This window comes from Apteryx mantelli, chromosome 1 (assembly GCF_036417845.1).
Source record: "Apteryx mantelli isolate bAptMan1 chromosome 1, bAptMan1.hap1, whole genome shotgun sequence".
NCBI classification, from domain to species: Eukaryota; Metazoa; Chordata; class Aves; order Apterygiformes; family Apterygidae; genus Apteryx; species Apteryx mantelli.
Window position 1 is genome coordinate 160905741 of NC_089978.1, and position 18687 is coordinate 160924427.

The window sequence follows — 18687 nt, forward strand, 5'->3', positions numbered from 1 at the left end:
AAGACATATTAGAAATTTTCTCCTTAAAGGCAGAGCTATTCACAGAGGCACAGTCTTGCATTTAGTGTTGAGACAGTATCTGCTGGAGAGTTGGCTTGTGCAAATTTAGGTCAGAGGAAGGAAGCTTAATCATACAACTGTCTCCAGATGACCATTTAGATATGCCCCAAATGAATACACTCCTTCAGTTTTCACTAAGTATGAGGGCGACAGGAGCAAAGGCAGAATGGCTAAAGAGAGTGGGGGGGTCAATTAAATCAATATGAAGAGTGCAAAGATCAAAATAATCTCTTTCATAGAGGTCTGAGAGAAGTGGCATGTAAACTGCAGGTCCAATAGCAAGTTTTTTGGTAAAACTCTTCAGTAAGGAATGATACAATATGACATAGCACCCATTTTTAAAACCGAGGAGAGTGCCAGCAGACAACTGTCCTGGAGTTTAAATTCATATTTGGCAATTAAACCCAAGCTGCCACATGTGAAAAGTTACAGGCAATAGATTACACATGTAATAACATGTAACAAGTTCTCCCCTCCTTTTTTTTCTAACAGACATGTTACAAAGCTCTTGTGCATTTGTTTGCCTTCACAGCAGTGCTCCGTGAGGATGGCTGTCTATCCCCAAGCCCACAGAGCAGTGCATGTCGCAGCTGAAGCTGAGCATGAAAAAAGGCACATAAGAGAAAGCTGCAAGGTTCTTTGTAAGATAAAGGCCATTTTTTCTGTTTATCAACATACAAAGACTAAATACCGTCTCATTAGTATTATCTTGATAATGAATTATCTAAATCGTTCTTATTTCATACAATATTGTTCTTTTAAACCTCCACTGTGTTTTACATGTGTATTTGCATGCACATGCGCACACACACAACAATATTTTCTGTTGATCTTCACCAGCTAAAATACATTAGAGTGCCCACTGGCTAAAGGAGAGAATGTCCACCAAACTATGACATGTGTCTACCTCTTTCCTAAGAGGGATGTGCAATGAACTTAAAATAGATCTAAGGAAATGCTAGAAAGTAGTTCAGTCATCTGTGTAACTTAGTCCAGGGTCTTCCATGATCCCTGAAGAAAAGAGGCCACCTAAGGAACCACAGAGACATCAGAAAAAAAAAAATCAAGCCTGTTGATTCAAAGCTGGGAAACAGCTTGGGGGTGCCAGTGCTGCTGTTACCTGAAGAAATGCACGTCACTGACCTCTTCTTAGGCAGCTAATTAACCTTCATGGTGGTATGTTGTGAACAGGGTTGATTAACCTGATTTGGCCAAGCTGGACATGGGACAACTGCTGGTACTGGGATGAGAGGAAGCCTTCATGGCATGCTTGAGTAAAAAGCTCTGAAGCAGCAGCTGACTTATGTCTTGGTGAGACTTAATAACTGTAGCAGTGGTAAGTGGAACTGATAATACTCCTCAGACTAAGCCTTCTTAGAATGGGCTGTGCATCAAAAAATGGAATATGGTTTTCGCAGTTGGCACAAGGTCTAACAGAAGCATTCGGCAAAATCAGTGAAAACCAGAAAAACAAGGAAAAGGTAGTTATACAACAAAAGCAGCAAAGCATTTTGACTCAACAAGGTAATTTCATGGAAATAAAGTAGTGGCAAAAGGTAAACTGTCCCAGAAGGATGCTGTCCCAGAAAGGATGCTCTTCCTGCTTGAGGGTAAATATGATGAATAAACTGGTGAAAGTAACAGACAAGAAGCAAAGATTAAAGCACTTCATCAGTCTGACTGTATTCTGTTGTTTGAGTCTGGTAGGAGTCTGGCATTCAAATGTCCAAACTGGTACTGAAAAATCACATTCAAGACATCTGCAAGCCATGTTATCACACAGTTAATGGGATACTTTCAAGCATGCCATTCTGGTTTGGGGGGAAGTGGCCTGAACCTGAGGGTATCAACTTCAGTTAACCACTGAACATGCAGGCAGTGCTGTGGAACCTCCTCTATCAATTTTCCTTGGGAGGGCGGGGGGCAACTCCTTGACTTTTGGCAACAATTGAGAGATAATATGAACTGGAGTCAGAACTCTCAGTGCAGAAAAAGGGTCTATATTTTACAGATGTCCCTGGAGAGCTATGTGGCTCACAGATGAGAGGGTATTGCTGAGGATGGGAAAATCAGGCAATGATTGGCTCAGAGAAGAGGTGCTGGAATCATAATCTGAAAAGGTCTAATCCTTTTGCTTGAGCTGCAATTGAGCCTGAAGCATTAAAGATCACATTATCTGAAGCAGAACTAGGGGAGCTCATTCTGATCCTCTTTTGTCACACCTTCACTACGGCACTGGCAGATACTGGACTTCCTTGGGTTTATTCTTCACGAGGCAATACAAATACTTTGAATAATCAGGCAAGGAGCTGTGTAACATGTGAACAAATTAAGTGGCAAGTCAACACAAAAAAACCTGCAAGGTAGAAGATAAAAATGTTCATGCCTGACAGTAAAGGCAGTAAGGTTTAAATGCAAATTACTGTTAAGAAACAATAAAAAAAACCCCAAAATTAAGAACATTAAAATCAAGCAGAAAACGTGACTGATTAGCTAAGTCTGCTACTGATGAAGACGCAACAAAGCATGCCTATCCATATGTATGAAAGAAAGGGTATGGGGGAAAATCCATCAGTTTCTATAATGGGCACGACACAAGGAGACCTTCACAGGAATGCTAAGGTTATGTCCATCACAGTGTGTATTTGGGCAATAATTCAACATAATATGGTAATGAAATTTACTAATGACACAAAGCTGGGAGGCCTTGTCAATACAAAGAATTGTAAAATCATACAGAAACTAGATGACCTTGAGGATTACAGCAATGAAACCAGATGAAATTCAACAGTAGAAGGCACGTCAGAGGTCATGTGCTTACGGACTATTAGTATTTCTGTCAGAAGATGGAAGTGACAGCTGGAAATAACACAAAAGGAGAAATACTAGGACTCCATAATTGATCACCAAGTGACTATGAGGTCTAAAAGTGATGCTCCTAGGAACAGAAGTAAATATAATCCTAGAATGTTTCAAGGGAGCTATATTCAAGAGAAACAGGGAAGAGTTATTTTATAAACTCATAGTGAGGTCTCATCTGGAATTATATACACCTTTACCAATCATTTTTCCAGAAAAATTCATTCAAGCAGGAATAGATAGAGAAAGCCCCCTGCCCCCCCCAGGGAATGGAAAGCTTATCTTACAAAGGAGAAATGCAGTGTGTTACAGAGATACCCAAGATAGCTCAGGTACCAGAAATAGTTTAGCCAAGTTAGTGGAGCATTCTATTCATGATAGTTATTCACACAGAAAAAATACACAGGCGAAGGTAATCTGGTTTCTTAGGCTGGAAAAATGAAGGAATGGAACATCCCTTGAGACACAAAAAAGAACTATGACAAAGACATACAAAAAAAGACATAGAAAAGAACTACTTATGCTAAATTACAGTGTAGGCACAAAAAAAAAAAACTGCTTAACTAAAAAGTTTAAAAAAAGTTTCTCACGGTTTGATCAACAAAGGTCTAGAGTAGCAATGTGAGCAATGCTTTATTTTGGTGCCACACAAGTGGTCTTTTGAAAAATGTATTTAAACTTTACACAGTAGCCTATTCAAACCCCATCAAGGCCAAAGAGACCAGTCAAGCTTACAGAATATAAAGGTAAATCTCAAAAATCTACTCAACCGGCTGTGAAGGATGATTCAGAGGAGATGGAAGAAGATAAAAGTCTGGGGTGTGAAGATTGGAACAGGGTTGCCTTTTTAGCTTTGCCAATTTAATAACAAATTTAAAGAGCTTTTCTAATAGCCAAATTAAGTTGTAAGTATAAAACATTTCTGTTCCAAAGATTTGTTTCACTTTTGAAATATTTACAACATATCTGAAGGGGTAAGGGAAGAAGAAAGTTACTTACAGCAGTTGACAGTCTGGATGCCAAGGTCATTTCTAAATTTCCCTTGAGACCAAGAAGTGCAGGAACTAGGATAAAAACTTCAGTAACATTCTTGAACACATCCCAGTGCTATTTAATGGATACAGAGGGGAAAAATTCAATTGAAAAATTCTCTTTAGACCATCCTTAAAGCAATGCCTAAAATTCTGTAACTCATAACCTAACTCTCTATGAGAAACAATCTTTTAATATTAGACCTAGAAAACTTTAAAGAAAGAACTGTTATCTGTCTAGATAAAAGACAATTATGACTGTATATTACGACTCTAAAAATCAGAATACCCAAAGTAACATAAAAAAAAGTTCCTAAATGAATATGGCTCTGCTACTGCACTTTCTTCTCATCTTTTAGATAAAGACTAAGTAAAAGTCATTTGAAAATTTTATTTTTCCTGGTTAATCAATAATTATTTCTTACTCTCTCTGAAAAGGGAGGCTAATTTTTAATATTGCAGTTTAATGCATGTAATTTCTGTTTATATTGTGCATATGCTAAGTTAATTTCAACCACTTAAATTACACTACCAGTACATCAAAGCAATAATTAGAAACTAATATGAAATTTAATAACATTTCTCTTTATACTAGCAGGAAATTATAACTTGTTATTACAGCAAACGTAGTTCAAAAAGATGTCATTAACTTGAAGTCTTTTTCATGACTTTAAAATAGTGCCAGGCGCTATACTTGCTTTTGAATTCTGCTGTTAATTTACAAAAATATTTTCCTGTCTTCCCTCCCAGCTGTCTGGAAACTTCATATAAAAACAGCAAGTAATAAGTTGTCAAACGGTCAAAGTCCGTAACTCTGCTCTTATCTCTTTTACTTATAAAAGGTTTTGGATTTGCTTACAAAAATATTGTGAAATTTAGAAGAGTACCATTTTGTAAATCCCAGACTTTATAAAGCAAACCAAGACAAAATCTCCCATAATTTTATTATGTGAGCAATTCTGAGCCCTCAGAACAGAAATGCTGTGCTGCATTAACTGTCTGTCAATCCATGTATTTAAGTGGTATTCATTTATCAACTTTAACTAAACTAACAAAATTGTAATATAAATTGTCTTTGTATTCAGGGATTTGCACCAATTTAAAAAATGATTTTAACAAAAAACTAATTCAATTCTCAAATGTAAAGAGAATCTGAGAATACACTATATTTGTAATTACATATATTTTTACTACTGTGAAAGAATAGCCATGAAATGGTTTGTAAAAATTCAAGCTTAAAATACTTTGTCTTGTTTAAATTTTCATTCTCAAAACATGTTCTGTCATATTTTAAAACCTCACTTTATTGACATCATAGTTTAATGGCAATATTAAGGTGCAAAAAGCTATTACTGACTCTCGTTATTTATTTTTGCCCCAGTGTCACAACCTTTCTCATGCATGGTGAGCTGGACTGGGAAACCAATTGAGATTAAAATTAATCCAGAAAAAAAAATTTTTTCAATCCAGTTCAACAAAACCAGCTACACAAACAATTATGTTCCCTTAAGGGAAGAAGTGCAAGGTGAAAGACTGGGTTGGAAGCCAATAGTGGGCACAATTGCCTCTTTTGGCTGATCATTAAGCTATATCATGAAGTAAATCATATATTAATGAACATGAGCAAAGCATCTGAACAAAGCATAAGACTGGTAAAATCTGTGCAGAAAGCATAAAATTGATATGTAACAGTGAATATATACAGAAGTGGGAAAATGTGCATGCCATTTTTTATTTTCCTTTTTCTGATGTGTGTCTCTTAGTTATAATTGATTAAGTTAAAGTTTTCTTAACTCTCTCAAGATTTTGAGTGACAAACCTTTTACTCGTCTTTAAATGAACATTCTAAAATTTTAAAGTGCATCTAAAAACACCTAAAACAGAATGAAACAAAACATAAAAGCCCAAATAAATTCCTTTACAGTCTTTCCAATATGAACAGTGTGGTTATTTCACATATGTTTGAATACTTTGTGTATCTACTCACACAGGAAGAGAGAACCTATTAGGTTTATAATTATAAAGAATTTCTGGTTCTGAAAAAAATAGAAACTAGGTAGGAAATAAAAGTAAATATAGCCTTTAGAAAGCAGACAGAATGCAAGAAAGTAAGCTAGTCCAATAAACCTTTCTTAACTGTTACCTCAATTTTCTTTAAACATCACTACACAAAGAATTATTTCATAAGCAACTGTTACTGTAATTCCATTGAAATGATTGCTATGTGCAACCGAATTAAGCAAGGAACCAGTCCTAAAAACACTCCATAACCATAAGGTCTTAGTCATATAATACTCTGAAACAGTGTTTTAAAATATTATTAAATATAACTCTTATAATTCAGAGAAAGTTCTATTTTATCTTAACCCTGAATAACTATCAGTTAAGTTTGCTACCACAAATCAAGATAATCTGGCCTGAATGGACCTACCATAATTATATTTCAAGGTGGAAGTGGCTTTCTATCCCTGTTCACAGCACTGATGTTTGTAATTCTGAGTGTTCAGTATACTTAATATTACATTAAAAAGTCACTTAAACATACCTGAACACTCTAAAAAACTCTAAATCACTTCATATGAATTTCATATAGCATATGAATGGAATGCACACTTTTATATACCATATGTATTATTACGGACCGTTTCTACACATGTTCTCAGATACTGCAGAGATATGAGGTACACAAGTAGAAGAGGTAATACAATAAATTCTTCTCAATTTTTAAACACATATGTATTGTGACATCACAGTTTATTGCAACGTCCACTTAACTATGTATACATTTATTAATGTCAACAGAATTTTGAACCAACTTACTTTTATTACTAGATTTTTATCTTTATTTAAAGCAAGAGGTAAGTTTATTCACCAGTTTATTATGACTAAGCGACAACACTTACCTAGAATCAAGTAACTCCCAATGAAATTCTGGAACTGTTTTAAAAGAAGTCTGGGGAAAAGGAGGAATTCATAATAGTAGAAACATACATAGATATAATTATGGTTTAATATAGCAAACATCTGCAATATCATGCATTAGAACTGAAAAACCCATAGATCACCTGTTAAAAAACCCACCTTCCAAAGCAAATACCAACCTGCACAATATCCAAAACCATGCCAGCGGAAACAGTTCCAAATCCTGCTAGCAAAAAAGGTACAAGTATCTGTAATGCCATAATACTACTAGATTCTTTGGGTTGTTTTCTGCTTCCTTCCACAATCATATCTTCATTACTGTCACTAGATAAGTTATCTTCCTGCAACATGGCATCTGTTTCTGAAGCGTCCATTCCATCACAGTAATTATAACTGTTAAAATCATCGTATTTAGGGCTACAGCTAGATGGGCTGTGTCCATTACTACCATGAAAAGTGGGTTCTGAGAAGTGATGGTACTCCATGTGCTGATCAGATCTAACATTAAAATTGTGTCCTGTTGGCTGTAATCCACCTTGCCAGACACCACTCACTTTTTTGTGTCTTTCATCCTGGTTTATCTGGTAAACAACAGGAACCATACTTAAAAGCAGGTTCAAAAATTTATCAGACTGAATTGTATTAAGATTTATGGTCCAATTAACAAAACTTTCTCTGTCATGAACTTTGCTATTTGTTTTGGTAATGGTAGATCTGCCTTTACAGTTAGTCATAGTGTTACAGAAGTATAGGTTGGAAAAGCACTTTGTTCCTCAGACGTCAACAAAGAAATCCTGTAGATGAATCATCAAGTGTCACACTCGATTTTAAAATGGATAAACCAAAATGATCCTTTTTTGCATGCAAAAAGATTTTTTCATTGATCTCAGATCTTGAACAATTCCATAAGTAAGGCTGGATCTGAAAAAAAAAAAGGATATATTCAAGCTTTAAAATATTTTAACTCTATACAGAAGACACAAAATACTAGTCTAAATTCTCAGGTCACCTGACACCTTTTCAATGCAAGTGTTTGTAGAAATGCAAATCTACTCCAACATTTAACTCCCTGACTTGGAAGAAATGGAAAGGAAAAAGGAAAAGCTGGTGCATGAGGAAGCTTCTCAAACCCACATGCTCTCCAGTGAGTAAAAGAGACAGCAATGTGGACTGTAAGCGAATACAGTGACACCCTAACTTTTGCCTTCTTAAGGCCTGGAAAGCCTAGAAAGCCAACATCATCAGGCAGTGTGTGTAGTCCTAGATTTCCAGCGGCCTTGAAGGCAGTAGGTCCTGGCTGCCAGAAAGTCCCCAGAGAAAAATATCTGGAGAAAGTGCAAAGGCACAGACAAGGTGAACCCACTCAATGCACTGTGGAGCCACTATTATTCCTTGGACCCTATGCTAATGGCATGAATGTGGGGCACAGGTAAGGAAAAAAGAAAAACTTTCAAAACACTATCATAGGTGGTAAGCCTAAAAGCATTACTGGGTGGGAAAGGCCTTATGTGTTGATAGTTCCTGACCCCTCCCAAAAACAGAATGAGAGAACAAGAAGGTGCAGTTTTGTTCTTTCCTGGCCTGAAGAATGTATTGTCTAAGTAAAAGAAAAGATACGGCACATAGAAAAAGATAAACAGAGGTATTAAACCAGCAACCTTCTACCAACTTTTGTGACAACAGCAAAGAACATTACAGAAGAATTAAGAGGAATATAAGCAGAAGAGAGGATCATGGGAAGCTGAGGAAAATAAAGATTTCAAGAACAGTATAGCTGAGTGTGCTGCAGGTTGCCAGCTGATTTATGAAGATGCAAAGTGGCACACTGGCTATGAAGTTTGCAGAAGGAAACATTTTGGATCACTTTAGCCAAGTGAGTTTCACTTGACCACTGGATGCATCCAGATTAGAGAAACTTTACAACAGAATTAAATAACAGGATGTGGGATTACAGTGTAAAAGACCCCTCGATGAAAGACACTTACCAAGACCCACAGCAGCCTCACCATTCAGGTGGTCCTTTTTTTTTTTCAGGAAGGGATGGGGGAGTAACAAATGAAGGATTTTGTTTCACTCCCGGTGAAATACATTGAGGAAATTTTCCACTAGCTTTAACGAGGCAGAGTCTGGCTCTCATTGTGGTTTCTCCAATATGTCTTCCAACCATATCACTGGAGTACTAGACTGGTGACTCATGGAAATTATTCACTGTTCTGGAACTTTGGCCAAAAATATTTGGGTTAATCATCCATATCTTAAAACCACACGGGTTTTTTTCTCCTTGAAATTTTATACTTTATATTTATTTTTTAAAGAAATAAATCTTTTGGGGAGATTGTAGTTTCATTTAGTATGAGAAAGTGTTAATAAACAGAAATAACACTAAAAGAAAAAAAAACAAGAGGGACAGAAAAATGATTCAGTCAACTAGCAAAAGTTACAAAAGGGGAAGGAGGCCAGCCTGGATGGCTAACAGCTGAAAAGAAATAGTACAAAGCAGTTTGGATGACTGCCATTTATGTTTTTCCTACCAGAAAGATGTGGAACACATAAGTGAGCAAATGATAAATGCTGAAAAATGAGAACTTAAGAAGACGAACTGAAAAATATACTATACAGTAAAGAGTAATTACATCTTTAGAGCATGCACAGGGAAGGTAACTGTGAACCTTTGTGAAAGTAACTATTCATTTTCAAAAACCTATTCCAACAATCTTCCAAATGTCATCTGATGCAATAATTCTATTCTGAGTCAATGGATGATGATACTGCTGTAGCTTTAGGTTTTGTTTGCACCTATACAAAGCAGCAAACCATCTAAGGAGCAGAATGATCTCCGGGTTAAGAATTCCTTCAGAAGCTTCATCACTGACAAGAACAATTTCAATTTTATTGCGCTGTCTAGAAAAGATACAGGCACCAAAAGAAGCAAGCACTACTGGAGTAACTCATATGAAAGAAGTCTCTATTTCTGTATTAAAAATAGAGCACAGGTAGGAAGTATAAATCTCAGAAATCCCATCCCCAGCTTCTGCGGAAGGAAGAGGCAAGTGAATCTGGTTCTTGCCTTATAATCAGGAGGTTACAGAGTAAGGTGGAGTACTAAAAAGAGGAAGAGAGAGAGACAAAGTTCCTCTGAGAAGCCAGGAAGCAGCCTCAAATTTACCACATCCAGCACATTATATGTGAATATGAAAGGACATCTTGTCTTTCTTCCTACATGCAAAATAATGAGTTATGTCCAGACTATGAATATGATTCGCACTTCTTTATTGCTTCCTAAGTACCTACATTTAATAGCTTCTTCCTTTCCTTCATTCATTCCATTCCACATAACAATTAACGTGTATTGTTCACATCTCTCTCTCTCAGTCCCACAAACATGCACAAATAGCAAATACAGCCATACCCGCTATTTGCTGAGGACATATTCTTGAAAAGTGAGACACTTTGCAATTTGACTGATAACAAACCAATTTTCCCCTTAAGAGTTAATATATTTGATTAGGGAATACCTGCAGCAATTACAAAAAATACACACAGAAACAGTATACTTATGGAGAATGGACAGGCAGAAGCAGGATAACCAGCTAACTGGAAGAGATGCTGACTTTTGGAAATGGGGAGTTACTTCAGAAAATCTCAGACACTTCAGCTATGAGGCTGAACATCTGACCATTATCACATTTTTCCATTCCTCACATTTGATTGACTTGACTGATCTTGATGCATCTGAGGAAGATGAACACGACAATGAAAATGTAACTGTTCAGGAAGGGGCAGCAAAAACACTCTTCAAATAATATGATTATCCAAATGAATTGCCCACACTGCTCCAGACATACTTGGGATTCGATTCTCAAGAGCATGGAACAGACATACGGTTTAAAGAATATCTAGCATTAGCAGGATTAAGGGACTGGATTCTACAGCTAAATATGATTGTCTGGTGAGTGGACTGCTGATAATTTCTTTTAAATGTGAAAACAATTAGTAATTAAATGGCCATGCTCTTTTAGGTACCATCAAAAAAAAGGGAAGGGGATGAATGGACAGCCGTAGTGTATGAAACTTTTTGTAGAGTCAACATTATGACAGGCTAAAACAAAGATTTATTAAAATCTAAGTCTAGGAAAATTAATTTTCTGATCTCTTTCAGAGTTTGGCTAACAAAAGATAACACCTTTTAAATAATACTGGGGGCTTTCACAGGATGCAAATCTATTTACGCCATAGTCAAACTCCACTTTTCCTAGAAGTTGCAAACTTTTATTATAGGTAATCATTTAAAATAATAATAAGCTTCCATTTTTATATTTGATCTCTATATTGCACTTCTATGTGGTATACAATAAAACACAACTTACATATGCCTGTCTGAGAAACACCTCAGTACAAGAACAATCAAGAGAATATCCTTGGAAAGGGATTTTCAGGAAAATGATATGAAACATTAATGAAATACTGAGCTTTAATACTTTGCCTTAATAAACATATAAGTACTTTGACAGTTCTATATCAGTCTTGAAAAGGGCCTTTCTTTTGATGACAGCCAGTGTATGCTGTTTTTACTATTTCTAGTGCTTTTCCATATAGCAAAATTTTTTTTCCCATTAATAGAGATTATTTCTTGTGGAGAAAACTCAAGAGGGTCTAGTTTTGTTCATTTTCACATTTACGTTATATACTCCTCTTCAGAGCAGGCAAAATCCTAATCACATGTACAACAACAGGAATTTTGCTATTGATTTAAACAGGGTTAGACTTTCATAATTTTGGACATGTTTGTAAATGGCATTTATTAATTCAGGAAAGATGCCACTGTTGCTGAAATGTATACTTAAATCACCATATTTAAGTAGCATGGAGGGTGCTGATTATGTATTTTAAATAGTCTTCTGTGACACCTTTAACAGTTACCGGATATTTCATATATGATTCTTTTCCCTTTATAGGCCTTTTACATCTGCTCAGTGTAGAACCAAAATCACAGGGATAATTATAATGAAATGGTCATATCCATGTCTAAAGACTCTCATAATAAGTAGGTTACATCCAGTGGTTGTGCTGCCATTCAGGGGGACCTCAATAGGCTGGAGAAACTGGCTAACAGGAACTTCATAAAGTTCAGCACAGGGAAATGCACAGTCCTGCACCTGGGGAGGAATAACCACATACCAGCGCAGCCTGGGGGCCAACCAGCTGGCAAGCAGCTTTGCAGAAAAGGCTCTGGGGGTCCTGGTGGACACCAAGTCAAGCAAGAGTCAGCAATGTGCCCTCACAGCAAAGAAGGCCAGTGGCATCTGGGACTGCACTGGGAGGAGCGTGGCCAGCAAGTCGAGGGACGTGATCCTTCTCCTCCACTCAGCCCCAGTGAGGCCACACCTGTGTCTAGTTCTGGGCTCCCCAGTACAAGAGAGACATGGATTTACTGGAGTGAGTCCAGTGAAGGGCCATGAAGATGATTAAGGAATTGGAGCATCTGTCATATGAGGAGAGTGAGGAGAGGATGAGAGCTGGGGCTGTTTAGCCTGGAGAAGAGAAGGGTCAGGGGGATCTTATACACATATATCATTTATACATGTATAAATACCTGATTTGGGGGAGTAAAAAAGACAGAGCCAGACTTCTCAGTGGTACACAGCAAGAGGACAAAAGTCAACGGGCACAAATTCAAACACTGGTGATTCCATTTTTGTGTGAGAAAAGGGTTTTTTTTTTACTGTGAGGCTAGTCGAACACTGGAACAGGTTGCCCAGACAGCTTGCAGAGTTTCCAGCCTTGTAGAGCAACCTCGTAGGGCAAGGTTGACCCTGCTCTGAGCAAGGGGGGTTGCACTAGACAATTTTTAGAGGTCCATTCCAGCCTCAACAACCCTGTGATTCTGTGAAGTTTGGGATGTGAGGTTTTGGGAGTTTTTTTAAGTTCATAATAAGATTTACACAGATAATAGAGGGCTCTGCAGGGCCTCATCTCCACTGTTATAACTGTCTTGTATAATACAAGTTCCCAGTAATACACTGACATCCATTTACAGCTACGGCTAATCTTTAAATTGCTAAATCCTTGTAAACATAGCAGTAGAAAGTGAAAGCTGTATCAGATCACCTCAGCATATATAGAGAGTAATAAACAGACTATATTATCATTAGCCACTTTGTTGAAACCAGAGTCTAAGGTGGTGCATGGGGCTAAGATTATTTGTAGCAGATGCTTAATGTTTGGTATTAAAGACTGGAAAACATGCTGGAAGTTAATAAATGTTGTTTGCGAGGCAAATATATGGCTATTACACACCATTTCTTAAATATTGCGCAGTAAACTGGTTAAAGGGGTGTTTATTGTATGGCAGTTGTAGGGTTAAATCAACAGTAAAAGAAACAAAAGGAAAGACTAATAAGAGAAAAAAAATAGATGAAACAACCTCCAAATGCCTTCTTGAATATAAGTAAAACACAAGAGCAACTAGCCTCAGGCTCAATTTTCAGACAAGTTTTAGACTATTGCATTCCACTTCCTGAACATGGCAGCTTTTGATTTTGGCCCTAAGGAAAGGAAAAATAGCTGTCAGAAAAAGGCTTGGTTTGCCTCTACACTTTTAAGGCAACTCAATTAGAAGAGACCAAAATACAGGCCAAAATGGGGTGACAAGGCTGTGAAATGTGGTCAGGTTGTAAAATCACCCAAACGGAATGCCAATTTAGAAACTACCTGGCAGATCATACCTAGCCCATCAAAAGCAGGTGTGAAAGTTTGAAATATAAAAGACAATGCATGCAGTCCTCTAGATCAAGTAATCAATAAATACTTACCAGGATGAATCCTAACTGTACTATTTGGGATACCGCCTAAAGGTTTCTATTGTCACCACCAACTGAGAATGAATTGCTTATTAACTCAGGCACTAGTATAAAGACTTCACATTGCTTTTTTGGGGATACTGCAGTATTTGAAAAAAAAATACATTGCTATTTTTCCTTCTGAAGAGTCTACAAGTCATACTGTAGTATTTTGGTCACAGTTTCACAATCACTTTAAGTCAACAGAAGTAGGGACTGCCAAAACAGGTATTGCCACCTATTCTCATCTTTTCAACAGCATTAATCATTTGTCTGGCCACTGAGCAAGCCAAGTGAGGGAACAGATACAGCTGAAAATTACTTTTTGTTTGATTGGTTTTAGGGGCTAGATTTTGTTCTTTTAACTTTTTTTTTTTCTGGGTCGATTTTCAGCTGGATCAGCACATCTTACAGCCAAATGTTAATGCAAGCACAAGGGAACAAGTGGAAATATACAAAAGAGATGAAAGAGAGAACGGAATTGTTCATTCAGGGGTAACCTGCACTTAATTTGGCTCAAAGTAATCACAGAGCTGTAGTGTAAGAACTCCATTCTGAAAGAGGATCAGAAAGCAATGCTTACCCAGAAACAAAGAAGTGAAAGTATTATGTTGCAACATAACAGGTAAAAATATATGTACCCATAATAAATCATAACATCTGCAAACTCCAGTAGGTTTATATCCTGGTAGCTTTTGTTTAAAAGTTATTCACAATATTCTAAACTTTATTTACAATGTTTGATATACCTTAGATTTTTTATATATATGTATGAAACTACATAGTACTCTTGTAGAATGCTGGATGGGAAATTCACTTCCTGTACGTTAAGGCTTTACAATCAGTAAGTCTGAGTAGAACACTGTATAGACTTTCTGAAAATTTCAAAAAAGGGCACATCTGGTCTGTGCTTCAATAAAGTTAGGTAAAACACAGGAAGAAATAGAATATAATAATTCATACATAATATTGCTTCAGCATTCCTACAAGTATGTTCAAAAAGTTTACAAACTGACAGGGGAAAAAAAAATCTAGATCTAAAAGGACACATTGCCTCAAACTGTGCAGCCAGTTATAGGAAGTGAACTGAACTGGAAAAGTGAGGATAATTTAGGGTGCCTGCTAAAGGTTGGCAGGACTCTACCAAGTAGAGATATACAAGCAGACTTTTGTCCTGTATTTTTTATGTTTTGTTCCTGACATTAAGATTAAACAATAATTCAATTTTGTATGCTCCACTTATCAGAGCCTGGCTAATGTACTGTATTCTATAATCTAGGATCTATTATGAGTAAAGAAGGACTACATGATTGCATCCTGGACAGGATGGGGGAGCTGTGATAAAGTTCACTGAAATTAAAGAAAGAGATGGAGGTACTACTTGAACTTAACTGAGAATTAATGACAGAGTAGAAACTAAAACAGAGTAAATCACAAAAAGCACTTATGTTTTGGCAGGAAAGTAAGGAAAGAGAACAACACATTAATTACAGGGCTTGTAAACAAAAAAGATGATAGTTCTCAAGTCCCCATGTATTTTGTACAGGTAAGGGTCCCATATTTTTCCGGCACCTGCATCTGTGGTGGTAGATTATGGCATATTTTTATAGGTGTGAAGGTGGGAATAGAAACGTAAATATACACTGATACGGAGAGTGCTAAGAAGTGAGAGTCACTGGAAATGTTGGGCAGGTCTTGTATAGAGAAACCCAAAAGAATCATTGTCCAGACTATCTGGAGCAGTGCATGATTATATGCACTTGATGAAAACAGCTACCGGGATTTGAAGAGAGCAGGGTATCAGGATGCAGGTGTCATTACATCTTTCAGCATCAGTAGGCAGGATGCAGGACACTTGAGCAGGACAGCAAAACCGGCAAAGTAAGAGCCTGCACTAGTTCGGGAGGAGATGCCTGCCAGGAGTACGATGCGGATGAAAGGAAGTAACAGAGAGAGGCTGTCTGGCTGGGTCTCACGGCCACTGGTACAGGGAAAAAGGCGTGGAGGGAGGAGATGCCCTCCTGCACTCAGGTGGGGTGCAGCAAGAACACAGGAAATGGAAAAGGGTTGGGGGGCAGTACCGTATATACGGAAGTATGCGCCCCTCACGCCCCCCCACCCCCCCCCCGGAGAAAAGTGAGGCGCCGCGCCTTCTTTCGGGGAGGGGGCGAGCCCTACCGTATATACCGGCCGTTCGGCGCCTCAGTGGGCGCCGTCCATTTAAGGAGGACGGAGGGTGCCGTATATCTCGGAGGCCTTACGCACCCGCTCGTATTTGGGGTGGGGTCGGCGCGTTTCTCCCGGGAGAGAGGGGGGAGGGCGCGGCGCCTCTCAGCTCCTCGACTTGCGAAGAAACTTTCCAGCTCGCCGCCGCCCGAGGGCCCCCCGCCGCCTCCCTTCCCCCGGGCTGGCAGGTCGCTGGCTGCCCTTACGTAGCGCCTGCCCCGGCCCCCCTCCTGTTCCCCCCTCCCCAGCGCCCCTTTGGGCTGACCCTTCCCCTCACCTGGGCAAGGGCGACAGCGGCGGCAGCTGCCCGCGGTCCCGCTCCATCGCTGCGGGGAGGGCGGCCGCCGGCCCCGGGCAGGGAGGGACCAACCCGGCGGCGGTGACAGCTCCGGGGCTAGGTGAGCGCCGCCGCCACTGAGCAGGCGCGGAAGCCGCTCGAGGGCGGGCAGCCCCCGCGATGATGTGGCCCGTGATGCGCAGCAGCCGCCGCCGCCACCGGCTCCTCTGACCCGGCAGCGGGCGAGGGAGCGCGCGGGGGAGGGGCCGAGCCACGCGAGCCGCGGCCAACCGTCACCCCGCGCCGTTGGCGGGGGGCGCGGGGGGGAGGGCGGTGGCCGCGGAGCCCCCCGCCCCGCCGCCATGGCGGGGGCCCCTTTCCGCTGTTCCTCGGCGCGGGGGCGTGCGGAGAGAGAGGAGGGCCGCGGGCAGGGGGTGGGAGCGAGCCGCGGCCCCCTGCCCAGCCGTCGGCGTCGTCTCCTACCTTCCTGGCCCCGAAAGTCGGCTCCGCGGGCGCAAGCGGACCGCCTGGGGAGCCGCGCATCGTTATCAACCTCTTTGCAACTCGCTACCTGCGTTGAAAAAAAAAAATAACGCACAGAATTTGACCAAGGGAACGAGAAGCCTCTGGCTCCAATGACCTGGGCTCCCGGAGCATCGCCACCCGCGGCGCCACGTCCTCGGCGCCTCTGCCAGGAGGTGCTGAGGGGACAGGGCGGAAAGGCGGCAGGCGGGCTAGGGAGCCTGCACAGCTGGCCTAGCTCGCTCTACTCGCCCTGCTTTGCCTTTCTGACTCTCCCAAATGCTGTTTTTTGTTGTCCGTCCCCCCCCCCCCCCAAAGTGTGAGATTGGGTTTCCATGCTACTCCCCTACTGCCCTCCGAACAGCCCCACTAATGCCTTGCAGCACAGGGAAAACAAAAGACTGGGAAGCAGAGCGTGCACCAAATGCACTCCCTTGGCAGACTGTAATGATGCATTTGCTTTCACTTGCAAAAGCTGTCTTGGCAACATTACACAAGACTCAGCATTTTTTTTTCTTACTTATTTCAGAATTTCAGGGAACACTTAGAACATTTTCTCTCTTCTCATGTAGCTTGGCTAAAAATAACTTCCCAAAGAAAAAGAATGTTTACAGTATTTGGTTTAGAATGTATTTATGTGAAAACTTTACGCTGTGCTGAAAACTTTAAGCAAGTGCTCAAACTTAAATCTGTGAATAACTCCCTTGAAATCAACTATGTCAAATTAAATACGTATCTAATTTGTTGCAAAGCCATAGCCTTGCTGAGCTTGTTATTCCTCAAAGCTGTTGTTTTGAGACACATTTATTTCTTTATATTAATATTAAAGCATTTATGTTTTGCAGTTGAGAATGTGTTTTCAAACCATTATTACTAATATTATTCCTGTATTGTTGCTTTATACTTCAGAGCAGTGAGGATGCCTTAAGTGGAAAGTGAAAAGGAAGAAAGAGGGAAAAAAAAAGACCTGGATTTAATGATGGCAGACAGGCTGAAAGCATCTTTTTTCCTTTCTATTGACAGAACAATAGACAGCATGGGCAAGTCACCAAGTATCTGTCATAAACTGTAGCTAAGTGCTGTGAATATGTGTAGCAAAGTGGAGACTTAGGTATGGGAGAATGTATTTGCAGGACCGGGGCCAAAATAATCTGCACTACAGGAGTGAAATGTACAGCATCATCTTGAACTCTGAGTCAATACTGCATTAAATGAATGAAGCAGTCCAAACCATAGAGCTATTAATTCAGCGGCAAATGCTGCCTCAAGCCTGAATTTATTAGAAGATGGGCTAAGGGAGCTGTTGTCTCCTTACCCCAGTAACCATATATACTCGTGCCTTGTGTATGCTTTTATGTTAGGTGCCAGGGATACATAGCTGGGCAACCTTCCAAATCAGATAAAGATTTCATCTGCTACTGTTGCCTATAGGTTAGAACACATGTTTGAGGCTGGGGAATAGCACCTAAGGGTGCTATTTCTGACTTTCCTAATTGCTTGCTTGGTGATCTTGTGCAACTCTTTTCTTCTGTCCGTATTACAGGTTCCTTGACAGTATTATGTCCCTCCCCCCACTGAAATCACTTGATACCAAAGGATGAAATATATTATTTGACATCCACACATTATTAATTTGGGCTGTGTGCAAATTCGGAAAGACTCAGGTTTTGTGGCCTGACACAGAAAACTCAACCCTCACAATTTTTCAATCATGAGAGCTAGCAATGGAATTTTCCTTGGAGCCTGAAACTGTGGAGGGCATTTGGGTGAAAGATGTGAGCTTGACAGGAAATGCAGTGGTGGCAGAATCATGGAACGCACCTGGCTCTGCAGCTGCTGCGGGAAAGTCGCATGGGAGGCTTCCCTTGCTTTGGCCAACCTCTGTCACCAACAAAGCAATTCAGTCTCCTGGTTTGCCTCCAACTCCTTTAAATTTGTTAATTCTAAAATA

The 18687-nt window shown here is 39.8% G+C and overlaps 1 protein-coding gene across 3 annotated transcripts in view; it reads right to left on the reverse strand.

Moving 5' to 3' along the window:
* The window catches only part of SLC41A2 (solute carrier family 41 member 2), a 59081-nt gene extending 42760 nt beyond the window's left edge, over positions 1-16321 (reverse strand). For 2 of the 3 annotated variants that reach the window (XM_067308602.1, XM_067308593.1), the window contains exons 1-3: positions 16215-16321; positions 7052-7793; positions 3919-4026 (exon numbers count right to left, since the gene is read on the reverse strand). In XM_067308602.1, coding sequence (XP_067164703.1) covers positions 3919-4026; positions 7052-7606 — 663 coding nt within the window. In that variant the 5' untranslated portion in view covers positions 7607-7793; positions 16215-16321. Of the gene's footprint in view, positions 1-3918; positions 4027-6853; positions 6892-7051; positions 7794-16214 lie in introns of those variants that run through there. The other variant, XM_013948030.2, reaches the window with a different exon arrangement.
* Positions 16322-18687: the final 2366 nt, after the last annotated feature.